Source organism: Silurus aristotelis (genome assembly GCF_946808225.1).
Source record: "Silurus aristotelis genome assembly, chromosome: 24".
NCBI lineage: Eukaryota > Metazoa > Chordata > Actinopteri > Siluriformes > Siluridae > Silurus > Silurus aristotelis.
This window is the reverse complement of record NC_139597.1, coordinates 7,577,516-7,598,880: the sequence shown is the minus strand read 5'-3', so window position 1 is coordinate 7,598,880 and position 21,365 is coordinate 7,577,516. Positions and strand designations below refer to the sequence as shown.

Below are 21,365 nucleotides of genomic sequence, written 5' to 3'. Positions count from 1 at the left end.
AACTGAGGAGATTTCTAGAAAGGGTTTAGCATGGGTGCACAGCCCTGTTTCTAATTTTTTAATATTAAATTTTTCTATAGAGATTATATATATATATATATATATATATATATATATATATATATATATATATATATATATATATATATATATATATATATATATATATATATATATATATATATATAATAATAATTCATTTTACTTTGAACTGAATTCATAAGTTTAACGGCCTGCTGAAAGGCACTGCCACAACACAGGGAGAAATATAAGCTACTGTCCATCACTCACACAGTCTAGATTCTAGTAAGGGGAAGGGGGAGAGGAGTAATTGATGGTGGCAGGGAAGGTTAGTGAGGGTGAGGGGGAAAGGAGGGAGTAACGATGGGGTGCTATAGGTACAGCTCATAGTAATCGTCCAGCTCCTCGTGAAATAAGTCCCACTCATCTTCGGAGTCTGTGACGTCATCGTCGGTTCCTGCTGCCAGGAGCATAAGGAGCATCTCGCTCAGCTCAAATGTTACCATCTCCTCATCATCGTTATCCAAGGAGTCGCTGCTTTCCCGCTCGTCGAACAGATCCCAGAGTGGTGTGCGCCTCGAGCCCTGTGAAATAGTGTCAAAACATTACATGACATGTTTCGCAACAATTAAATTCATTCTCATTTATTTAAATGAAGTCACATTATTTCACTTTATAAGGCTGTTCACAGGATCATGGCAGGTTCCCATTGTGTCAGCTATTCTGTTCTTAAGGAATTTATTGTAAATACAGAAGAGCAGGAAATAGTAGTGCTAAAGTCTGTTTCATTAAATCTTATAAAAGTAAATCCATACAAATCCATAGTTTATTTATATAGAAACGTTGACTTAAAACAACCTAAATGCAAAAAATGATTGCTTATACACTAACAGTGAGGACTCAATGCATCCATCAGAGAATATTTTCCTCACTGGTCTAAAAGCAGACAGCATAAGATAAGATTGTGTTCTGATGCCTCCAGCAGCGAGGCAGATGCTAATCAAGATAGGGGGGAAAAAAAAAAAGCAATAATATTTTCCCATTGCAAAGTTATAATTCCTAAAAACTGGCACAATTATCCAGAAAGAGATTACCATTGGGGAAAAAAGAAGCAATTTGGTGTGTATGCTATAGTTTGCCTGTCAGTTTAGGAAAATATATAAAGCCGGTCGATAAAAGAGAGAAAAGATAATACTGAGATAACAGAACGATTTAGGACACTTTGAACATTTGTGCTTCGGCACATCTAAAACTATCCTAACCACATAGACAAACACTGCACTATTTAAAGAGTGTTCTTACTCGCTGAAAATGTTGCTTGATTTGTTCTGCTAGAGTGGGTGAATTAAGGAGCCTTAATTTGGGCTCAAAACAAAAAGACACCAATTGTTGGAAGAATTTCTTTTTTTGCAATTTCTTCTACATTGCACTGGTTCCCAACTAGGGGTCGCTAAAGATCCTCAAGAGCACACTTTTTTTGATTAATTAATTTACTTAACAGCACGATGAATAATTCGATTCTGAATATTTTAAATATAATTCATATATGAAAAGATGATATTTCTGTAACATCAATAATTTTTTGCATCTTATTGCAAGAGTGGAAACATACAGACGTAGCTTTAAATAAATAAATAAATAAATAAAATCAATAAATAAAAGACACAGCAAAGAGTAAATATGGCAAAACGCCATATTAAGGTAAAAATGAATGCACTAAAAATAATACAAGGTCTTATTTGGACAGTTATCTTCGGTTTGATTGAAGCAATGGACAAGAAAAGAATTGAGTGTGTAATCTGTGGTGAGAGACAAGCGAAAAAAAAAAAGAATAAAGCCATGCAAATGAGGGAAGCATCAGCGCACCAAACACCCATAGATGGTTGGTAAACCCAGAGGTTTTTTCTTTAGTGTTTATATAAAAAAAAAAAAAAAAAGTCAAATAGAACCCAGAAATAGACTCCAGATGCTATGACTAGCGCTGAACATGAAAAAATACGAGCGACGGTTGCATCCTTCAAATACGCTCTCCTAATTGCCAATTCAAGAAAATTTTATACAACTGACTGGGACATGGAAGTCATTCAATATGTTCAATGTTAAAACAGGGGTATAATTATAAAAAAAAAAGGTTGAGGACCACTTACCCTGTTTCTTGCGTTCGAGCCATTTTGCCTTCGCTGGTTTTGGGACTGAGGCTGAGGTTCCTCGAGACGTCCGTCAGGGAAAGCATGCTTGTAAAAGCAATTAGCTCCAAATGGACAGGTTCCACGGCCCTCATCAAAATATCGACAGGGTTTACTCCTGAGGACGAACAGAAATCAGCTTTATATTCCAAAAATGGCTAACTTTATTAAATAAAATCACCACAAACAAAATTAAAGTGTGACCGCATTATATTCCTTGTTATCATTTGGCTCCCGTTAGCTTATAAATATATTTTAAAACTCTGTACCCCATGCCATCCTTGTACTTCTGAATGAGATTCTGCTTTTCCTCCTTATCCTCCACCCAGTATTCACTTGGGATGACAAAGTTGGACGTAATTCGACACTCTGGGCAGGACCTGAAAACAGGAATAAGAAAGGGAGTGCAGGACTGGATATTAATTACACAGCAATAATATGCATCAGCAGAAACTGTACTTTTCATTGGTAAACTTACTTTATGATCTTGCTCTCAAACTGCTTGGCGCTCCTCCACTTGCGAATGCATTTAAGACAGTAGCAGTGGTTGCAGTTGGAGAGGATGCCAAATCGACGCTCGCTGGGATTAGCCTTCTCAAACACCACTTCCATGCAGACGCCGCACATCATGTCCTTACTGCGCTGGATGGCGAACGAGATCTCCATGTCCTTCTCGTGGGCCTCAATGCACGCCTGTCACGCACAACAGCACAGCACACTTTAACCTGACCTAAAGGGTGTTCATTAGTGCTTAGAAATCATACTCATCAGCTAAATAGCCAGTCTCTAAGCATTTAAAGAGCAATTCATATAGACAAAGTAACAATTAAGAAAACAGTGTTTTTACCCTTGACAAAAATCAAGCAAATATTTGGGTTCCAGGCTATGAATTTCTGTCCTAACATTGGATGAAGGATATTCAAATGCTCTTATCATTCCATCTTCGCATAACAGTAAGACGACTGCAGGTTTTGCTAGCAGGGGTGTTTAATGACTACTTTGCACCAAACTATACTTGTCTGGCTAGTTATGCTTTTGATTGATTCTGCCAACTGTCCCCGAGCAGACATGCACACTGATAAAACCACCTGACTTTGCATCAGCCGCATTACTTTTAAAATATACATAGATAATGAAGATTGTTAACAAAATGTCAAGTGAAGTCTTGTCAAGTCGAGGTGTATTGCTTTTTCTGGTTCTATCAGGCTCCCAACATACCAATTTGTACACCTAAAGGTATGTTTTCTAAAACTGAATATTCCCTGTATCTTGCATATGCAACATGGACTGCAGAGGAGGAGGGGGGAGGAAAAAAAAAACAAAAACAAAAGAAAAAAAACACACACCACACTCTACCATTGCTTATCACATAACAGTATAGAAAGCGTTCTAGGTAAAATGTATAAAGTTTAAATAGGAAAAGGAAAAAAGAAAAACTCACTCTGATGTGCTGCGAGCGTTGAGCAGTGTCGGACGGATGGAGCGCCTGTAGGCCACACATGTCGCACACGTCACCGTGCAGATAGGCGCAGTTGAGGCCATAGCGACACTCGCCAACAGCTGCGTACGGGCACAGCTGCTTCTTCAGCTCCTTGTTGGTTTGTTCCTTTTCATACTCGTCCTCGATTAAAGGCCCCGGATCATCAGGATCTGCTGTGAGTGCAAGGAAAGGAGGAGAAAGTTCAGTTCAAATGCAGGATGATTATTTTTTGGTCTGGTAAACATCTAGAATATAAAGCGCTATGATGATTCGATTTGAACAGTACAATTCTAAACGCAAATAAAAGGAGTCTTGATCAACAGTGGAGAAGAAAGGAGTGATGCAGCCTGAAACCAAAAGCTACCCTGTAGTAGAATATAATCCAATAATGCCACATTTCAAAGATGTCTTATCCCGACTTCTTATACCACATGAAGCATTCTTTTTAAATGATGTTATAATCCTCAACAGGTCTTGGGAACAAGTATCCATATAAGGAGTTGTTTCTCCCTTAGAAATTGCTTCAACATGCATTTGCATATCCTAGTGTGAAAGGAGGGATAAATGATGGACACAGTGTGTCCCATGATAAAAGGAAAAAATGTACAAGTTCCCCCAAGACCAGGACAGTCTCTTAGATTAAGTAAAATAAATAGAATATAGATTTGTCATTGTACAACACACAATGTAACCATCAATCAGTAAACAGTTATTCAAATCACATGACCCACAACTTGCAGTCACCACTTAAACCTAGGCTGAGCCAGAGACGCACGGGTCAAAACCAAATCAATGAGAGGCCAGAGACAGCACAATAAAACGATGGCAGTAACAGTTTATGTAGTGACAAATCTAACAGTAAGGCTTCTGTAATTTTTATTTAAAAAAATTAATTTACATTTGTGGCATTTAGCAGACGCCCTTATCCAGAGCGACATACACAAGTGCTAAATCACCCTGTGCTTAGCAAGAGAAAGGCAACTCATGTGGCGTGTGAAGAAAGGAACTAGAGTTCTATTCGGAGTGATCTTTTTAATGCTTTAGAAACTGAAATATTTAGGCAAATTTCAGGTACGACTCCTGAACACAGCATCAGCTTCCCTGGTGCAGTTGCTCAAAGCAGTAAAAAGGGTATGATTTATTAGCCCTACCAGCATGTGTGTATTTTATATTTATAGAGATATAGAGAGAGAAAGAGAGAGAGAGATAAAAACACAGGGGAGCCAATTAGTGAATTTGTAGCTCTCATAAAAAGGTCTGACTTATTTCTCCTGCTTCTTTTGAATAACACACAGCCTTATTCAAAGTTATTTTTCCACCATGACCTAATAAAACATTTTAATCCGTAATAAATCAGTAAGTGATAATACCAGCACAGCATAACAGTTTTTTTTCCTGTTCCATTAAAAGTTGGGACACTTTCACTGGACTAAATCAGGATAATAGATTGTGGTCACAGCTATTTTAAATTTAAGGGAAAATGTATTAAAATTTCGACCTCACAGTCATCTGCAGCTACGCTGGTATAATGGTGAATCAGAAAGTCCCAGAAATAATCCTCATGTGAATAGGAAAGCTAAATTCAAACTATGAGAACAAGGGTAGAGTACACATCCCTGCATCCTTTTTATAAAAAGAACGTTCTCTACTTTCATAAGTGTACAAGCTCATCTATTTCTTCTAGTTTCGTTTCGGATGTTGTGTGAATGCCCTAATCTTTGTTGCAGAGTGGACTATACATATACGACTTGTCTCTGCAAAGACCACCAACATGCATCAACTCACCTCTTCCGCAGTAGGGCTGGCCTGGCACAAACTCAGCAGCATTGACCCAGTCCACTCCCCCAGAGCTGTGGGGCCTTTCCTGGGCTTTGGACGTGCCAGCTGGCCCACTGGGCATGGACCCAGAGTCACCAGCAAGGGAGAGGGGGGCAGCGGGAAGCAGCTCAGAGGGCATGGGTCCAGGGAGGTCCTCTTGCTTGGCTGGTTTGGTGTGTTCATACCTATAACAAATATTAAGTAAACATCAAGCTGCAGTTTGAACGTCTTAAACTAACATGAAATATGACACGAAGAACAAGATCTCAATCACATGATTGGAAAACACGTTTGTCAGGGGTTTACATTAATAAACTAAACACAAGGACTTCTGTTACTATATGTGCTGATCATATAAGAACTGATGAAGAAAAGGAAGCGATTTCAGGTGTTAATTGTCACATCCTTTTATCTAATGAACTTTGTTTTCTTGGTAAAAAAAGAAAATTGCCATTGGAAAAAGTAGGTATGAAAAAAGCACTCATTTATCTTCAGTAAACACTTTGATTTGGTTTGATATGCAGTGGATTCAGAGCCAGTCCTCGAGATAGTGAGAATGAGGCAAGTTTCGGAGAGGTGGGACAGAAAGACCCAGAAACATCCAGAACTTAAAAAATGGATGGGACCCTAAAGCAGTGAGGTGGCGATGCGATCGGCTGTGTCGCACTTAAAAGTTTGCCTCAACTGCATCCTTGTTTGCCAGGGAGCACGCCATACTGCACTGCCTCAGAGAGAACAGTTTCCATTAGTGATCAGTGTAAAACAGCTGAGATCACAACCACTACACAAATCTCAGCCAAGCACACTGTAGTTACAGAATATCTGTGAACATGAATTACATAAAAAGACAATACAGAAAAGAAGAAATCATTCAAATCCAAGATTACCAAAAAAACATTTTTTTGTCAACAATATTTGAGCGAGCAGAAACTCAGGAGTTGTTTTAGCTACTGCAATCGCCCGTATGTATTAAATATGCATCCAGACCCTTTTCAGTGCAGGAGCTTGACATTTTCTCCATCGCATCAGCATCAATTTCTGGAGGTTTCTGTGCTTAATATAGCACCACATGCCAGGCAACTCACACAACCCATAACACAACGCTGTGTCTTCACTTACTCAGAACCCCCATCAGATATTCACACGCTTCAACACAGAAGCACAAATGTGCCTTTAGTTTGGTTTTTCCTACAGACTGATTGAATAATGCAACGTTTAACAGGTTACATAACGCAATTATAAGCAACAGCTCTGCACACAGGAGACAATTTAGTTTTTTCTGTTGCCAGATAAATCCTTAATTTAATGAAATGATGCAGATTGGTGAATATTAAACCACCAGAAGGCTTTATTCAGCTAACTATTACTTCCTTTGTGTTCATTTTAATTACAAAAAAAAATGTCAATAAACAGAGTGAAAAAGCTTAAAAAAATAAAATAAATAAATAAAAAAAATTCACAGGAAGAAAATTAATAACTGGATTTATTAGGAATAAAGTGCAGCAATTATTTTATCCTAAACTAGGGGTGTATTGGTACACGCAAACGCACCGAAATTTATCGATAGAGGGCTTTTGTTTTGGCACGTGTACCAAATGCAATCCTTTTTATGTACAGAACAAAATACACACTCAAGATTCAGCTACAGATGCACATCTTCCCGTTTTATCCTGAATTATTATTAAACATCTACATAGCATATCTCGCTGTGATGTGTACAGTTACTACAGTCTCCTTCATTCACTAAAGAATAAAGTCTTCCAGCAAAACATTTTTTCCTATCGAGTTCAAATCGAACAAGAGACACAGTTAATGTGTCACCACACATTAACCTACAGATAAACCATTTGTAAGGGGGATGGTCCATTATTTACACAGCCTTGAGATTGGGTTTGTGTTGTTCAGTGCAAAATCTCTATTAGAAACTTGGACTAAATGGGGGTCCAGGGCTGAAAACTACAAACAACATGCTCAGCTTTGAAGAAAAAGGAGTGCATGCATCCCTAGAAAGCTGTTGCCACACATGCACAAGTGCTTTCTTGTGCAACAATAAAACGTATGTAGACTAAGGGAAACGGACATTATGAAATGAGAATGCCGACAGCTACAAGACCATTAGCTAACCAACAAAAACATTTCCTTTTAATTTTTTATGTAACGCTAGCTGAAGGGAGTGTAAAAATAAGTGACCGTGGTATTAAAAGCTACCGCATCGGGGTGGTGTTGAACTGTGCGAACCCAACAGCAGGATCATAAACAGAGACGGAATGGATGAGTTAACATGTCGAGGTTATGTAATCGTGATGCAGACTGCAGTATGCTCTGCTTTGTCTGGTCCCCAGGGATTAGAAGCAGGAGGGGGCGGCACACAAAAAGAAAGGAGACGAGCCAACAAAACAAAGCAGACTCCCATCCATAATGAATCAATGCCTGCAAGGTTTCCATGAACCCTCTCTCCCAGTACATGCGAGTCACACACAGTCTGCTGGAGAAATGCCTGCCCTCCTACCATGACAACAAAGCCTCGTCACATGCATCCAGACACTGCCCACTGCACACAGCCAAAACACAAACTCCAAGACCTCAAGAAGGAGGAGGAGGTGGAGCAAGCGTGTGAGCAAGAAAGAGAATGGGTTAACGTCCAGTGACGCTGTCACCGAGCAAGCTGCCGAGCACAAAAGCATTCCCTCGCTGCAGCAGTTACTATGGGGATGCACTTGACCGCAGACAGATACCACGCACACACAAAACCAACACTGTCTGGGTAGCTTTATTCTCACACTCCAACTATACGCTCGGATATAATGCGGTCATGTCACGAGATCTATTTGCAAAATTTATTTCCAGCATACCAGGTTTAAGCAAATCTACTGTCAGGTGAATTTGTTGAACGTTCATTCAGCTCACCATGGTCGAGTTGACTTTTAATGATAAACAGTCTACAGTGTATCGAAGCACCATGTTGTTGACCAAGGTCAAAACTGTTGAAGATATAAAAAGGCATCATGGGGACTAAACACTCATCCAAAAAATAAAAATAATAACATGCACCAACTTACATTTGCAGCAGGAGCACTTAGAGAAGCATAAAGAGTAGCAGATATCCGACTTTTTGCATTTTATTTGTAAAGTTACTTCCACCGATCCTACATAGAATTTACCTACTTCAAGTAGGCTAATGTGTACTGACATTTTTAGATATTTATTTAAACCACATTCATTTATGGCATTTAGCAGACGCCCTTATTCTACTGACAGAACGCATCAGACGGCAATATAGACAGACTATTTTGAATTAAACCTGTACAACAGAAGTGTCCAGACAAACTGCCTCATAGCTCTAAAAACCAAAATGTTAAATAAAGTAGGTTTCATAATATGGAGTTTAAAACCTCTATCCCTGCTTCATGAACCCCAATGTAAAGGTTTTCTAGGACAGGACGCTTATCCTTGAAATAAATGCTGAGACTAAAAACTGACGTCTGTATATCCATTAATCTTTCTATCGATGTCATTGACTGAGACGTAAAAAAAAACCCTAAAAAAAAAAAACACCAGGGAAACAAAAGGATTTTCTCTCTTTTCAGTGACTTGTGTTTACCATTTCTACAAAATAATGATACAATTCAGAAAAAAGGGACACGCTAAAATATACATGTAGCAGTCCAGATCTAGTACTACTACACCGAACATATATGATCCAAATCCGCTCCCACCTGCATCGGTCTCCAAACGCGCAGCATCCTTTCTGGAAGAATTTGCAGATCATGGCTGGTTTGCTGCTGCTTTGGTCATGCGAGTATCGGCAGTTGTCCCCTTCTTTGCAAAGGCCGTGCATGAAATACCTTAAAATAAAACAGAGACACGGCGGTTAAGATAACGCCATACCAAACACGCTTTTATCACAGAGAGAGACGCAAAAACGGTATTTTCAGTGTGACTACTAATGATATGAAAAATGTGTGTACAGAATTACTATCTGTAGCCTGAGTCTCACATAATCCAATATGGCTTTTAAACGAGAATAATTCAAAATAGTTATACAGAGTTCATTCGTACTAATTTGCCTTGCAAGATCTCAAGAATCATTTCTTTTTTTTTTTGTCTGCGGAAGCAAAATCTGCCCCAAACAAACCAGTTTGGCGTTTTAATTGTCCTCCCATTGTCTTGCTGAAACATTGCACAATTCATCTCTGTTTTACAATGTGGAATGGGACAAATCCATTCAATCAGAGTCAAGCACCAGAAATATCTTCAAGGTGACAATGATACTGCAATGATGTATGACTAGATCCAAACGTGCTTCAGGATAGAAATGAAAGAAGGTCTCCAGGTTGAATTGATAGGATTTAAATGGAAACAAGCATACAGGTGAGTGGGTTTTGATAAACACATGTATCTACTTCTAATGATGAATACACTACAAACAAATCCGTAACTATTCAGTGATGGCTGCTGGATTTTTAGCGTACTTGTGTAACTCGATGTTTCCCTACTCACTTTAAAAGATCTGCCAATTCTCTTTAAACCTCGTTGTGTCCATTGTTGTCTGGGATGTGTAACAATGGCGGCTGTAAGAAACTTAGCAAAGGGTCAGGCAGTTCAGAGAAAGGAACTGACGCCGACCACCACACCAGGCTTTCTTTACATGTCAAACTGATAGTGAAAGTCAGTTGTTTTCAAATGTATTTCCGTCCAAATTAGCCTCAAAGAAGTGGTTGTATTGGTAAAGTCAGACCGGCTAAGTCTTGTTTACTCTCAGAGCGTCGCTCGCTATCGAGTATCACAACAAACACAGTTCGCTGCATTTACAGTCACCGCTTTAAAGCAGGAACTCACTGGCGTCCTTCAGCTCTGGTCCACATATAAAATAACCTACAACGACCGTTTAAAAACACGGTCTAACCCCGCGTTCTCGGTGACCCGGACTAACCTGCAGGTAACGTGTTTCGTCCAGCCTCCCGTCGCTATCGCCGGAGCCGCGATAGACGCCGCCGCCACCGATGCTGCCTCCGCCATTGCTGTTTATGTTGAAGGCCAGCAACACCCGGATCTTCCGGCGGTGCCCGAGAGTCGCTTCGGCTATTTCCGGAAAAACCCCCGAAGATTCACTTTTTTTCGGAACTCCACTAGGGGGCGCGCGAGCGATATCACACTAATAGCCTGTCGAGCCTGACTGCAAAAGTCAAATGAAAACACATTACGTGTTTGTTTGTAATGTGTTCAGTGATAATTTTTACCTACATTTTCATCATTCCTGTAAACAGTTAGAGGTCGTGTGTCATTTATTATTGTGCATTTTATACATTTATGACATTTGGCAGACACCCTTATCCAGAGTGACTTCCATTTATCTCATTCAGACAACTGAGCAGCTACAGGGGTAACACGCTCAGGGACACAGGAGTGATAACTTAGTATGGCTTGGATTTAAACTCACAACCTTCAGATTAAATTCCAATGTCTTAACCACCACCTCCCCTGCACACCTAAGCCTTCGGTGTTGTCCTACCTGAATCAAGTCACATCTTAATACACTTCAATGAAGTGAGCAATGCAAGAACTATAATGATGGATTTGGACTGTAATTAATTTCAACAGCCTGTTACACTGATTTATTTTCACGAACAGTGGATTTGCATTTAAGCGATCATCACTGAACCACACTTCAACAATGATGGAACTAATGAATGGGCATTCAGTGCCACCCAGATGAGTATGGGTTCCCTTTTAAGTCTAGTTTTGATGGTTTTGATATTGATTGTTAAAAGTGCTATCCAAATAAAGCTGAATTTAACTAAATTAATACCATCATTATGCTACCATGGTTATAAAAACCATCAATATTATACAGAAACGCAGTATAACAGAGCACTGTTATTTACAGACAGGTATCTCATGCAGTGAGAATGAATGGCATTACTACAGCAAGAAACCCAACAAACACAATTCACCAAGTCTTGTTTCACTGCAGCCACAGCTGTGCCACCCACATACATCATCTCTAGCAGAAGCATCAATATTAATGGCCCCTCATAGAATGGCCCCAGGTTTTAGTGCATTTTTGTGCATTTATTATGTGCATTACAGTTTTTTTTACTGAGAGTTGCAATAAAGGCAAATTGTTTGATTATGTGCAAATTCTACTAGGAAGAAAATGCAAAGGTATAAATGGTTCATGAAAAAGCTTAACAATTGTTGAACTGTTTTGGCTGACCCACGACGTCCAGCTTTTCTTAAAAAAATCTTATTTAAATATCCTCGTATGTGTATCTGCAAAACAAATAAATCTTTTGTTCTCTGTCAGCCATTGTGGGATAAAAAAACAGATATTAGGTGTACACATATATATTTGAGCTAGTGCAGTTTGCTATAGATGAGGTTTGCGAGCTCTGACTACGGCGCTCTCTGACCATCCAATCAAAGGACATGAAATTCCTTATGTTACTGTACACCTGCTAGATGGTGTTAAAAATACAGTCAAACAAACAGTTCGTTAGTAACAAATAATAAATGATCTGAGACATAATGTTTGATTTTTCAGTGAAGGATACGTTGACAGTTGGACCTATACTGACTTCACATTTACGTTGGCATTACACCACATGCTGACACCACACAATTTCCGAGGAAGCAAAAAAATAAGGAGACACACTACCACAGGATACAACTAGCGCCACCTCGTGTACACATACATGCTGTCAAAAGCAAACATAAATCAGAATTAAATGTATATTTAAAGTTCATTCCAGGCAAGTCAAATATTTTCTTTTGTAATTCCAACCATACACAGTGCAGTACACAATGTAATGAAACAGTATTTCTCCAGGACCAATGTGCTACACAAAACTACAACAATTATCACAAGAAAACACAAAACCAGCTTGAACAAACAGACGTATAAACAGGGCATTTCATAAAGTGCACACGTGCAAACATTGAGTGCAACAACACAACATATTAACAATAACTATGAAGCACCAACAAGTACACAAAGCTAAATGTAAGATACAACTGTGCAAATAACCATATACTGTTACAATAAATACTGTGCATTTAAACATTTGTTGTTGATTTAGCAGCAGTTCTTTTGTGCAGAAAATTGCAATTATAATGTTTAAATGTATGTATTAGAGTCCAGTCACTTATGGAGGATGGCTTGTAAGAAACTTGGCTGTGAGTGCCGATTCAGCACCTTTTCCAAACGTCAGAACAACAACATGAAAAAGACATAAAGGTCTCCCTGTTCATCTTTTGTCAGTCAGCTAATTATGGTAAATAAGGTATCACATATTTACATGAAGTGATATTAAGCTTACAAAAAGCATATTATACATGCACATGAGACTGTATAGACTCCCCTTAAAATGTCATTTGAAAGCTATTGAAATAAATATTTTTTTATTATAATATATTATAACTTAATTGTAGAACAATCTTTAAAATGTTCAAGATCTATTAAATAGCTTGTGAACATCTGTACATAGACATAACAGACACAAGACTTAACCAAAAAGTTTATTTCTATAGCGCTTTTCACAACAGACATTGTCTTAAAGCAGCTTTACAGAATTTTAATATGTGTGTGTATTTATCCCTGATGAGCAGCCTTGGCGACTGTGGCAAGAAAAAACCCTTAGATGTTATAAGAAAAAAACCTTGAGAGGAACCAGACTCAAAAGGAGAACCCATCCTCATTTGGGTGACATCAAAAAAGTCAAAGTAAAAGTGAAAATAAAAGCCTGAGAAATTTTGAATTAAAAAATTATCTGCAAAAAACCTGGCAAAAGTTCTTTCAAACTAAATCTACATATCTCATTCAGAAATATTTGATGTGTTAACATTTACATTTTTTTAAATGTTGTTACTTTAAACACTGTGTAATGAGTGAATCTGTGCTACAAATTTGCACCACAGAAATAGAGTTCAGACAGTCTGAGGTTTCATGCTGCATGCTGTTCCAAAATGTTATATAAAAGTTCATGTCAACGTGTTCATGTTTAATGTCAGATAGAACCAAGGTGTACTTTGCTATCCAAGGTTTTATAGAATTCTTCCTTGACTGGATAAAAACAAAGTTGGATTGAGATGGATAAAAAAAAACAAAAAATCAGTCATGTTGTAAGAAAAACAATAAACAATAATACAACTGGGAACTGTTTTAAAGGGTTCATATCAGGTGTTCGAAACTGCTGATTCTGCAAGTCAGAATAAAATAAACAGCTTCCTGAACAATGTTCCACATACAGTAATTGCTAATTAATCAAAATCAAATAGCTTTTAGCATTTATTTTTATCTTAAAACACTAAGGTTTATTCCAAATCAAATCAGATCAAATTTTATTTGTCACATACACATACATACAGAGTACGACATGCAGTGAAATGCTTTCCGGCATTCAAGCATAAAAGTGGAATGGAATATAAACGGAATGGAATAAGCAAAAAGAAACAAAAAGAAAGAAGGTAGATAAACAAAAAGTATAACCTATATCAAATATAAATGATATGAAGATATATGTGGAAATATGTGTATATACATGGATGCATATGACAGTAAAAACAGTAACATTTAAAGTGATTAACGTGATTGTCCTTAAAGTGTCCGTGTGCAGTATGGTGTGGTATAAAGTGGTGTGGTGTTATTTAATAAAAGGTTAGTTTTTGCCATACAATAAAGCCTTCCTGCAATCCCATATGGATAGTTCATGTTAATTAATCAGTATCCTATACATCAACAATGCTTTTCTGCAAATTGGAAACATGTTCAGGCCAAACCCTTATGCCTGGGTACCAAATATGTATTAAACATGATAATGTAAATACGTGACTACACCGATCAGGCATAACATTGTGACATTATAACATTACACCTGGGGAAGTAAATAACACTGATTATCTCTTCATCGTGGCACATGTTGGTGAGTGGGATATATCAGGCAGCAAGTGAACATTTTGTCCTCACAGTTGATGTGTTAGAAGCAGGAAAAATGGGCAAGCGTAAGGATTTGAGTGAGTTTGACACAAGCCAAATTGTGAAGGCTAGACGACTGGGTCAGAGCATCTCCAAAACTGCAGCTCTTGTGAGGTGTTCCCAGGCTTCAGTGGTCAGTGTCTATCAAAAGAAAATTAGAAAGAAGAAGTAGATTCAGTAACAACTGTATTACCCAGTAGTGTCAGGAAAATTAACAGTGTTAAGTAGTTGCCAGAAATGTCTGGACAAACTAACAGGTTCAAGGACTTTTAGTAGTCAATTTGTGTCTATGGAATTTTAAATTGGAAACATAAATTTCTATATATTGTGACATGTTTAAGTAAAAGATTAACAACTAATTTTATTTTAAGATACAACACAACAAGATGCAATAATTTCTGCAACATTTAAACAAAATAATATTGCAGAAAGGAAACTAATTCAGGAAGGTTTTTTTTATTTGGCTTTTAAATATGGGGTGAAAGTAAAAATGCTTCTGCCTTTTATTATTAGTAGTAGTAGTAGTAGTAGTGGTGGTAGTATTTCATTTTAACACAAAGCTTTCAAGTGCAAATTTTATTATCAATGATTTTAATAAAAAATATTATTTTAAAAAATTTGCATGAATTTCAAAATTCTTTACTCTTTATTATGCCCTCTTTATGCTTCAGTGTGCACTCAAGCTGGCATAGACCCCACAGTTTACATAAAAATCATTGTGGTCTTTGGACCTTGCTGTATATATGTATAAGTGTCAACACACCAACAGTCTACTGTGTGTCTAGCTGTTTAATGAGATTTCCAGTTAGTTCCTTATTTATGGTACGCTGGCGATCATCACTCACAATGAATGCCTAGAAGTTCCGTCTTTGTCATGTGACATCAGGAATATGCTGTCATTTGTTTGATATTTGTAATATATTATGGCAGATATATTATCCTATTCACATACTTACATTCCTTGACTAATTGTCAGTGTGTGATATTTGGTCATGTTTTCTAATCTACAATAGAAGAGTGGGTGATATGAAGCTGGTTTCATGATTAAATGTGGAAAAATCGGTCAGTTATACTGATAAACTTCCTGTTTTTATTACTTTCGTCCACTACAAAATGAATGCAACACCCACACTACCACACATAAACATATGCCTTTTTTTTCCCCACAAAGGAGGTTGTAATACTGGACATTTACCATTTATAAGGACATCTGAAATTAGGATTATTCAGACACAGAAAACTAAGAAAATAGGAAACTATCTCTATATTCTATCTCCTTTTGTGCTTGATAAATACATCAAGGTAAATGTTTGTCTTTTTTTTTTTGTAATACGAAAAAATGCTCACACATATGGGTGTTTAACTAATAAATACAATACAATGAAAATATTTTGTAGAAGTGGAAAATCATAATTAAGCATAAGAGAGATAATGTGTGAAAATGGTATTTGAGTGAAAGTAAATCTGTCATTATATTTAAGTATATTAAAGCTTTAAAAGGTTAAAAGTAAAGGATTTAAATGGATATTAACATGTTCAAGGTTTGGTGCAAATATTGTTTAATATCTAAAAACATTTATACAAAAGGATTTTCATTCTGTCTGGTAACATTGTTCAGTTTTTGTATCATTTATGATGTAAAAACAAATATTAACTCGAAATAGCTAGAAGTTTAGTTGCTTGCTGTGATTAATTACATAGACAGATTACAATAGCTACTGGAATGAAAGCAAGTCGAACCTGCCTTAACCTAATTTTGTTAAATGTATCAATTTTATGTTTGCAAATGAATGAAATGTACATCAGAATGATTTTTTAAATCAGATAGGAGTTTTAAAGATTAAAAGTAAGTGCATCATTTTATACAGACAGTGTCTTCTCATTATTCAAATGCACATGGAGAAATACTTTACCATGTGAAAGTCACTGCAGGTGATGAATTCATGTTTTTTGCCACAATGAACTAGATTGGATGCTTTTAAGTGTAATGTAATGCGTTGTAATATGTTAGCAGAGAGACTTAGAGACCTCTGAGTACTTTGAAACTCTAAATTAAAAAAAAAATTCTTGAAGTGTATTTAAAAGTGGGAGGTGGTAGCTTAGTGGTTAAGTCAGGTAAACTAGAAATACAGCAACATAATACTCCGCCAATGTGTGTTTTGACAGTATTATCCACTAATCGATTATCATTGTAATAGGCATTTACTTAGGAAGTTATAGGAATTTAATGAATGCAGTTTATAAATTTACTATGAAATACCCAACCGTTTTAGATTCAAATAAATGAATACAAATTAATTACGTTTTTTTACTTTGTTGCACAGCATGCCACCCACCTTCTGGATCAGTGCTGTCTTGTCACTGCTTCTGATGGTCACATCAGTTTTAATAAACGCAGATAAAGAATTTCAGCTCTGCTCTTTTGTGGGAGAGAATTCAAAGGACCTCACCAATAGAAACTTGAACAGGATACCATCAGACTTGCCAGATGACACTGAATACTTAGATGTATCTGAAAATAATATCTCTAGTATCATCCACGATGAACTGTACAGACTCACTCGCCTATGTTTCCTCAAGATCACCAACTGTGGACTTCGATTCATCTCTTCTGATGCCTTTTACAAGAACTCAGAACTCAAGATTCTCAACATCTCTTACAATCTTCTAAACATTATACCTTACTTGCCTCTGCCACAGGTTAGGATCTTAGACCTTTCTGGCAATGATTATGACAACTATACACTGCCAGCTTTTTTCAGTAACTTGACATATCTTACTACCTTCGCAATTGGAAGTTCAAAAGTAACGGCAGTTAAGATGAGTGATTTGGCGCCACTTCGAAATACACATTTAAAACAATTCACATTTGGAGGTGACACTGAGATGCAAAAATACGAGGCTGGTTCTTTTGCCCAAATCAAATCACTGGAGGAAATGTCACTTAGAGTGAGCTTTTGTCACAACTTTGATATTTTCCAAACCATGTTGATGGACCTTGACCAAACACATACAAAGAGAATCAGGCTAATCAAGTTATTTCCAGACCAGTGTACAATTACAGGTGATCCTTTCAAAAGCTTTGAGAACTTCCATGTATTGTCCAACTTAACCATTATTGACACTTTAATTAACAGCTCAGTCATGGTGAAACTCCTGCAAAGTGTGTGGAAATCATCATTTGAAGAACTTGAATTTCTGAACATAACTTATAATGAAGATACCCCTTATGGGTTTCAATTCCCCAGTCAAAACCATACACTCAATTTACGAGCAATTGTTTTTGACGCCATAAACCACTATCAATATAACTATCCAACAATCAACATGAGCATGGATTTGATTTCTCAGCTGACTTACATGAAGTTCTCTGGTTCTGGAATGAATATTCTTCCATGCAATCTCATTTCAGTTATCCCATCACTGGAGATTTTGGATCTGTCTAACAACCTTTTGGACGATACCGGTTTCTGGTGGTATTTGTGCTCATATGAAGGTGTGTTTCCAGCTTTGAGACACCTTTCGTTAAGCAAGAATCGTTTTTCTGATCTGGCCTATATTTCTAAAAGGACTCATGAAATGAAATCTTTAACATCCCTCGATTTAAGTTTCAACTCCATTCAGATTGGGAGTCAATGCTTATGGCCCTCACACCTAACTAAACTAAATCTCAGCCATAACAATTTGGGCGACACTGTATTTCAATTCCTGTCCCCTCATTTTCAAGAGATTGACCTCTCCAAAACAGACATAAGTGTCATTTCCCAATATGTCCTCTCACAGTTCCCCAAACTCACACATCTTTTCTTGAGTTGTAACAGCATACAGTTTATTCCCTCAGATCTCCATGCACCAGCACTGCAAACTCTTTACATTGATCAGAATGCCATCACATCTATTGACCAGGCTGCGCTAGAGGGCCTCTCTAGCCTGCAGACTTTAAAAGCCGGCAACAATCCATTTGTTTGCGATTGTGACTCTTTTTGGTTTATTACCATGTCAAACAAAGCTCTTCTTCCTGACTGGCCATTTGACTACACATGCAGTTCTCCACCATCACTAGCAGGAAAGTACTTAGACACATACAAACCAGGAAAGCTTTCCTGTCTACCGGGACTCCAGGCAGCAGTGGCTCTACCAGTATTTATTGCTATTACAGGTGTTTTGGGCATAATTTTCTATGCATTTGATGGCATTTGGTACACCAAAATGCTCTGGGTATGGATAAGAGTGAAGCGTCGGAGCACCAAACAAGCAAATAAATCAATGAACAGCAACATTCTTTACCACGCATTCATTTCCTACAGCCAGCACGACTGTACCTGGGTGAACTCTGAACTAGTCCCAACTTTGGAGAGCGCAGGCTTGTCTATCTGCATTCATGAGCGAGACTTTGTACCTGGCCAGTGGATTGTGGACAATATCATTAGGTGTGTGGAAAGGAGCTACAAAACAATCTTTATTCTCTCAGAGCACTTTGTTCAGAGTGAATGGTGCAACTATGAGCTCTTTTTCGCACAACACAGAGCGATAAGTGTAAATGATGACTCTCTGGTCTTCATTCTGTTGGAGCCCATCCCATCTGACTCTCTGCCTAAGAAGTTCATGAGACTGAGAACCTTACTAAGACAGAAAACATATCTAGAGTGGCCAACAGATGAAACAAAGAGAAAGGTTTTCTGGTCTAGTCTCAGGTCCATCTTGAAGACTGCAGACAAAAGTATGGTGCTAAAAGATATTGCTTTTGACATAGCTGAAAATGCGCTTTTATTACATGAGCAAAGGTAAAGATCCCCAACAAACTGCCATTTCACTCAAGTACTTTTATTTCAATGTCAGCTTCAGGAGAATCAAAGCAAAAACATTATTTTTAACATATATTTCTTTATAGTAACCTTTGATAATGTGAAAGCTGACACGCAAGTTAGTTACATTATAGCAGCTAAAATACCAATTAAATAATTCTCCATACAAACGCTTAATTTGTCCGTGCAAAGTTTTTGCCCCACAAGTCTTCGATAATGTAATGAGAAACGTGTATTATATGAACTTTGCACCTTGAAATATTCTGTAGAATTGTACATCGCCGTGGTATAAATAAGTAAAAGATCGTGAAAAAAATCACTGAACGCTGTATGAACGATTTTATAAAGTGTTTTTGGCAGTTGCATAAATTGCCTCAACTGAACAAATAATGAATTTATTGTGTAAAATTACAAGTGCACGAATGTTCAAAGTGACTTTGTCTCCACCTACTGTTAAATGAATATTTGCTATAAATTTCAGTATACAGTGTGCATTATTAGATATTTGCTTATTTGATAGAAACTTGTTTTATTTTATAGTCATATATTATATACATACATACATATATATTATATATAGAGAGATGTGTATGATGACATTGGTTTTGTTTTTTGTTTTTTTTTAAGTTATTCTTCAAAAAGTCCCTTCTGTTCATTAGAATTTCCCATGTTTTCATTTTGTAGCAGGAAATATAGCATTGTTGATCTAATCACCTGGGGGGGGAAAAAAAAGTCCAGAAACATTGCTGCACATGATGTTGACAGTAATATTTTTCATTGTTTAATAAATGTGTTGCTTATCATACCATACTGAGTGGCCAGTGATGTCTGACCTAACAATCACAAATGTGTTCTAGTAGCCTATATCTCCAACTATTCTTGTAATATGGAGATATTATCGTGACATGCTTTTGGAGCAACCATTCTTTCTGCTATGCTTTTTACTTTACAAATTTAAATTTTTTATCTAATAACTAGGCACGTGTAAGTGTAAATTTGTAAGTGTGAGTAAAGTTGTAAAATAAGTAAATCACACTGTTGATATTCAGGTGAATAGTAAAAAACTTTACATGTGGGCCGAAATAAAAAACATGGTGTTCAGGCAACTTTTTCATAACTGACCAATCATTGAAAATTATATAACTATTACAATAGTTACATAATGAAAAAGACTCTACCATGTTGTTTGTGTGTGAGCCGGTTGTTTAGTTGGCCTGTTTGAGTGATCGTTGATTGTCATTCCAAAATTATTCCATGGAAATCTTTAAAACATCTGAGATATGGGTTTGCCCTGGATGTGTTATTATAATTATAATGAATATAATTTTATATAAGAGTATTAGTCATAGTTTGACAAATAAATTTGCACACCGTTCGGAAATAAATGAAGAGGGAACAGCCTAAAGAAAACTGAGCAACTCTAAAACTATGAGGACGGATTTGGATTGCAATTAATATCAACTGTCTACTACAATGGCTTAGGACGGCAATTTACATGAACATTTACATTTAAGCACCCATCAGTAAATAACACATTCGACAATAATGGAACTATAATGAATAGACATTTCGTGCCACTCAGTGTGGTTCCTCTCAACAATTCTTCCTCTTACCTTCTCAGTGAGATTTTCCCTGCCACTGTTTCGCTTTACAGAACTACAGAAAACTACCTGGAGCATTACATAAAGTGCACATGTGTGACATTTAGTGCAAAAAGAACAACATAATACAGGGAAATAGAAGACACAGTGACACTGCAGCAGTGACCCATACAGTACAGAAGATTTGTGTAAGTGCAGGTAGATTTGCCTGTATAATAATAAATACTATTAAAACTGAATTGGTTTTAGCATCAATTTAAGAGGATTCAAAGAGATAAACTTATAGGCACTAACTTATACATTTATATTTTATAACCTATTTATGTCTGTAAAGCAGTGGCAGGCCATCAAGGCCAGAAAGGCCTTCAGAATCACTGACTGAATAGACTATAACGGCATAACTGCATTTCATTGCTGTGTACCTGTAATCTGCAATGACAATAAAGTTCTATCTATCTATCTATCTATCTATCTATCTAT

The 21,365-nt window shown here is 37.1% G+C and overlaps 3 protein-coding genes across 4 annotated transcripts in view; 1 reads left to right on the top strand and 2 right to left on the bottom strand.

The window, feature by feature from the left end:
* The window catches only part of tmem178bb (transmembrane protein 178Bb), a 485,881-nt gene that overhangs the window by 330,255 nt on the left and 134,261 nt on the right, over positions 1–21,365 (bottom strand). The gene's annotated exons all lie outside the window — the stretch shown is intronic.
* mkrn1 (makorin, ring finger protein, 1) lies at positions 302–10,587 on the bottom strand. 2 transcript variants are annotated; one of them, XM_083528137.1, is made up of 8 exons: positions 10,439–10,587; positions 9,222–9,350; positions 5,473–5,690; positions 3,649–3,860; positions 2,686–2,900; positions 2,477–2,587; positions 2,169–2,325; positions 302–605 (listed from the first exon to the last, which is right to left on the bottom strand). In XM_083528137.1, the coding sequence occupies exons 1-8, from the start codon at positions 10,522–10,524 to the stop codon at positions 393–395; spliced, it is 1,341 nt and encodes a 446-aa protein (XP_083384263.1). In that variant the 5' UTR covers positions 10,525–10,587; the 3' UTR covers positions 302–392. The 2 variants fall into 2 exon arrangements, with proteins under 2 accessions (XP_083384263.1, XP_083384264.1); XM_083528138.1 differs by having other exon boundaries at positions 3,649–3,857.
* Positions 15,648–20,089, top strand: LOC310718970 (toll-like receptor 1). The gene is made up of 2 exons (XM_083528123.1): positions 15,648–15,781; positions 16,804–20,089. The coding sequence occupies exon 2, from the start codon at positions 16,805–16,807 to the stop codon at positions 19,265–19,267; it is 2,463 nt and encodes an 820-aa protein (XP_083384249.1). The 5' UTR covers positions 15,648–15,781; position 16,804; the 3' UTR covers positions 19,268–20,089.

Bases quoted from the DNA above. Each gene is read 5' to 3' on its own strand.
- mkrn1 (XM_083528137.1), bottom strand. From the start codon at position 10,524: ATGGCGGAGGCAGCATCGGTGGCGGCGGCGTCTATCGCGGCTCCGGCG. The intron at 5,691-9,221 runs GTGGGAGCGGAT...TATTTGTTATAG, and splicing joins GCGTTTGGAGACCGATGCAG to GTATGAACACACCAAACCAG. The intron at 2,588-2,685 runs GTAAGTTTACCA...TCCTGTTTTCAG, and splicing joins TTTGAGAGCAAGATCATAAA to GTCCTGCCCAGAGTGTCGAA.
- LOC310718970 (XM_083528123.1), top strand. From the start codon at position 16,805: ATGCCACCCACCTTCTGGATCAGTGCTGTCTTGTCACTGCTTCTGATG.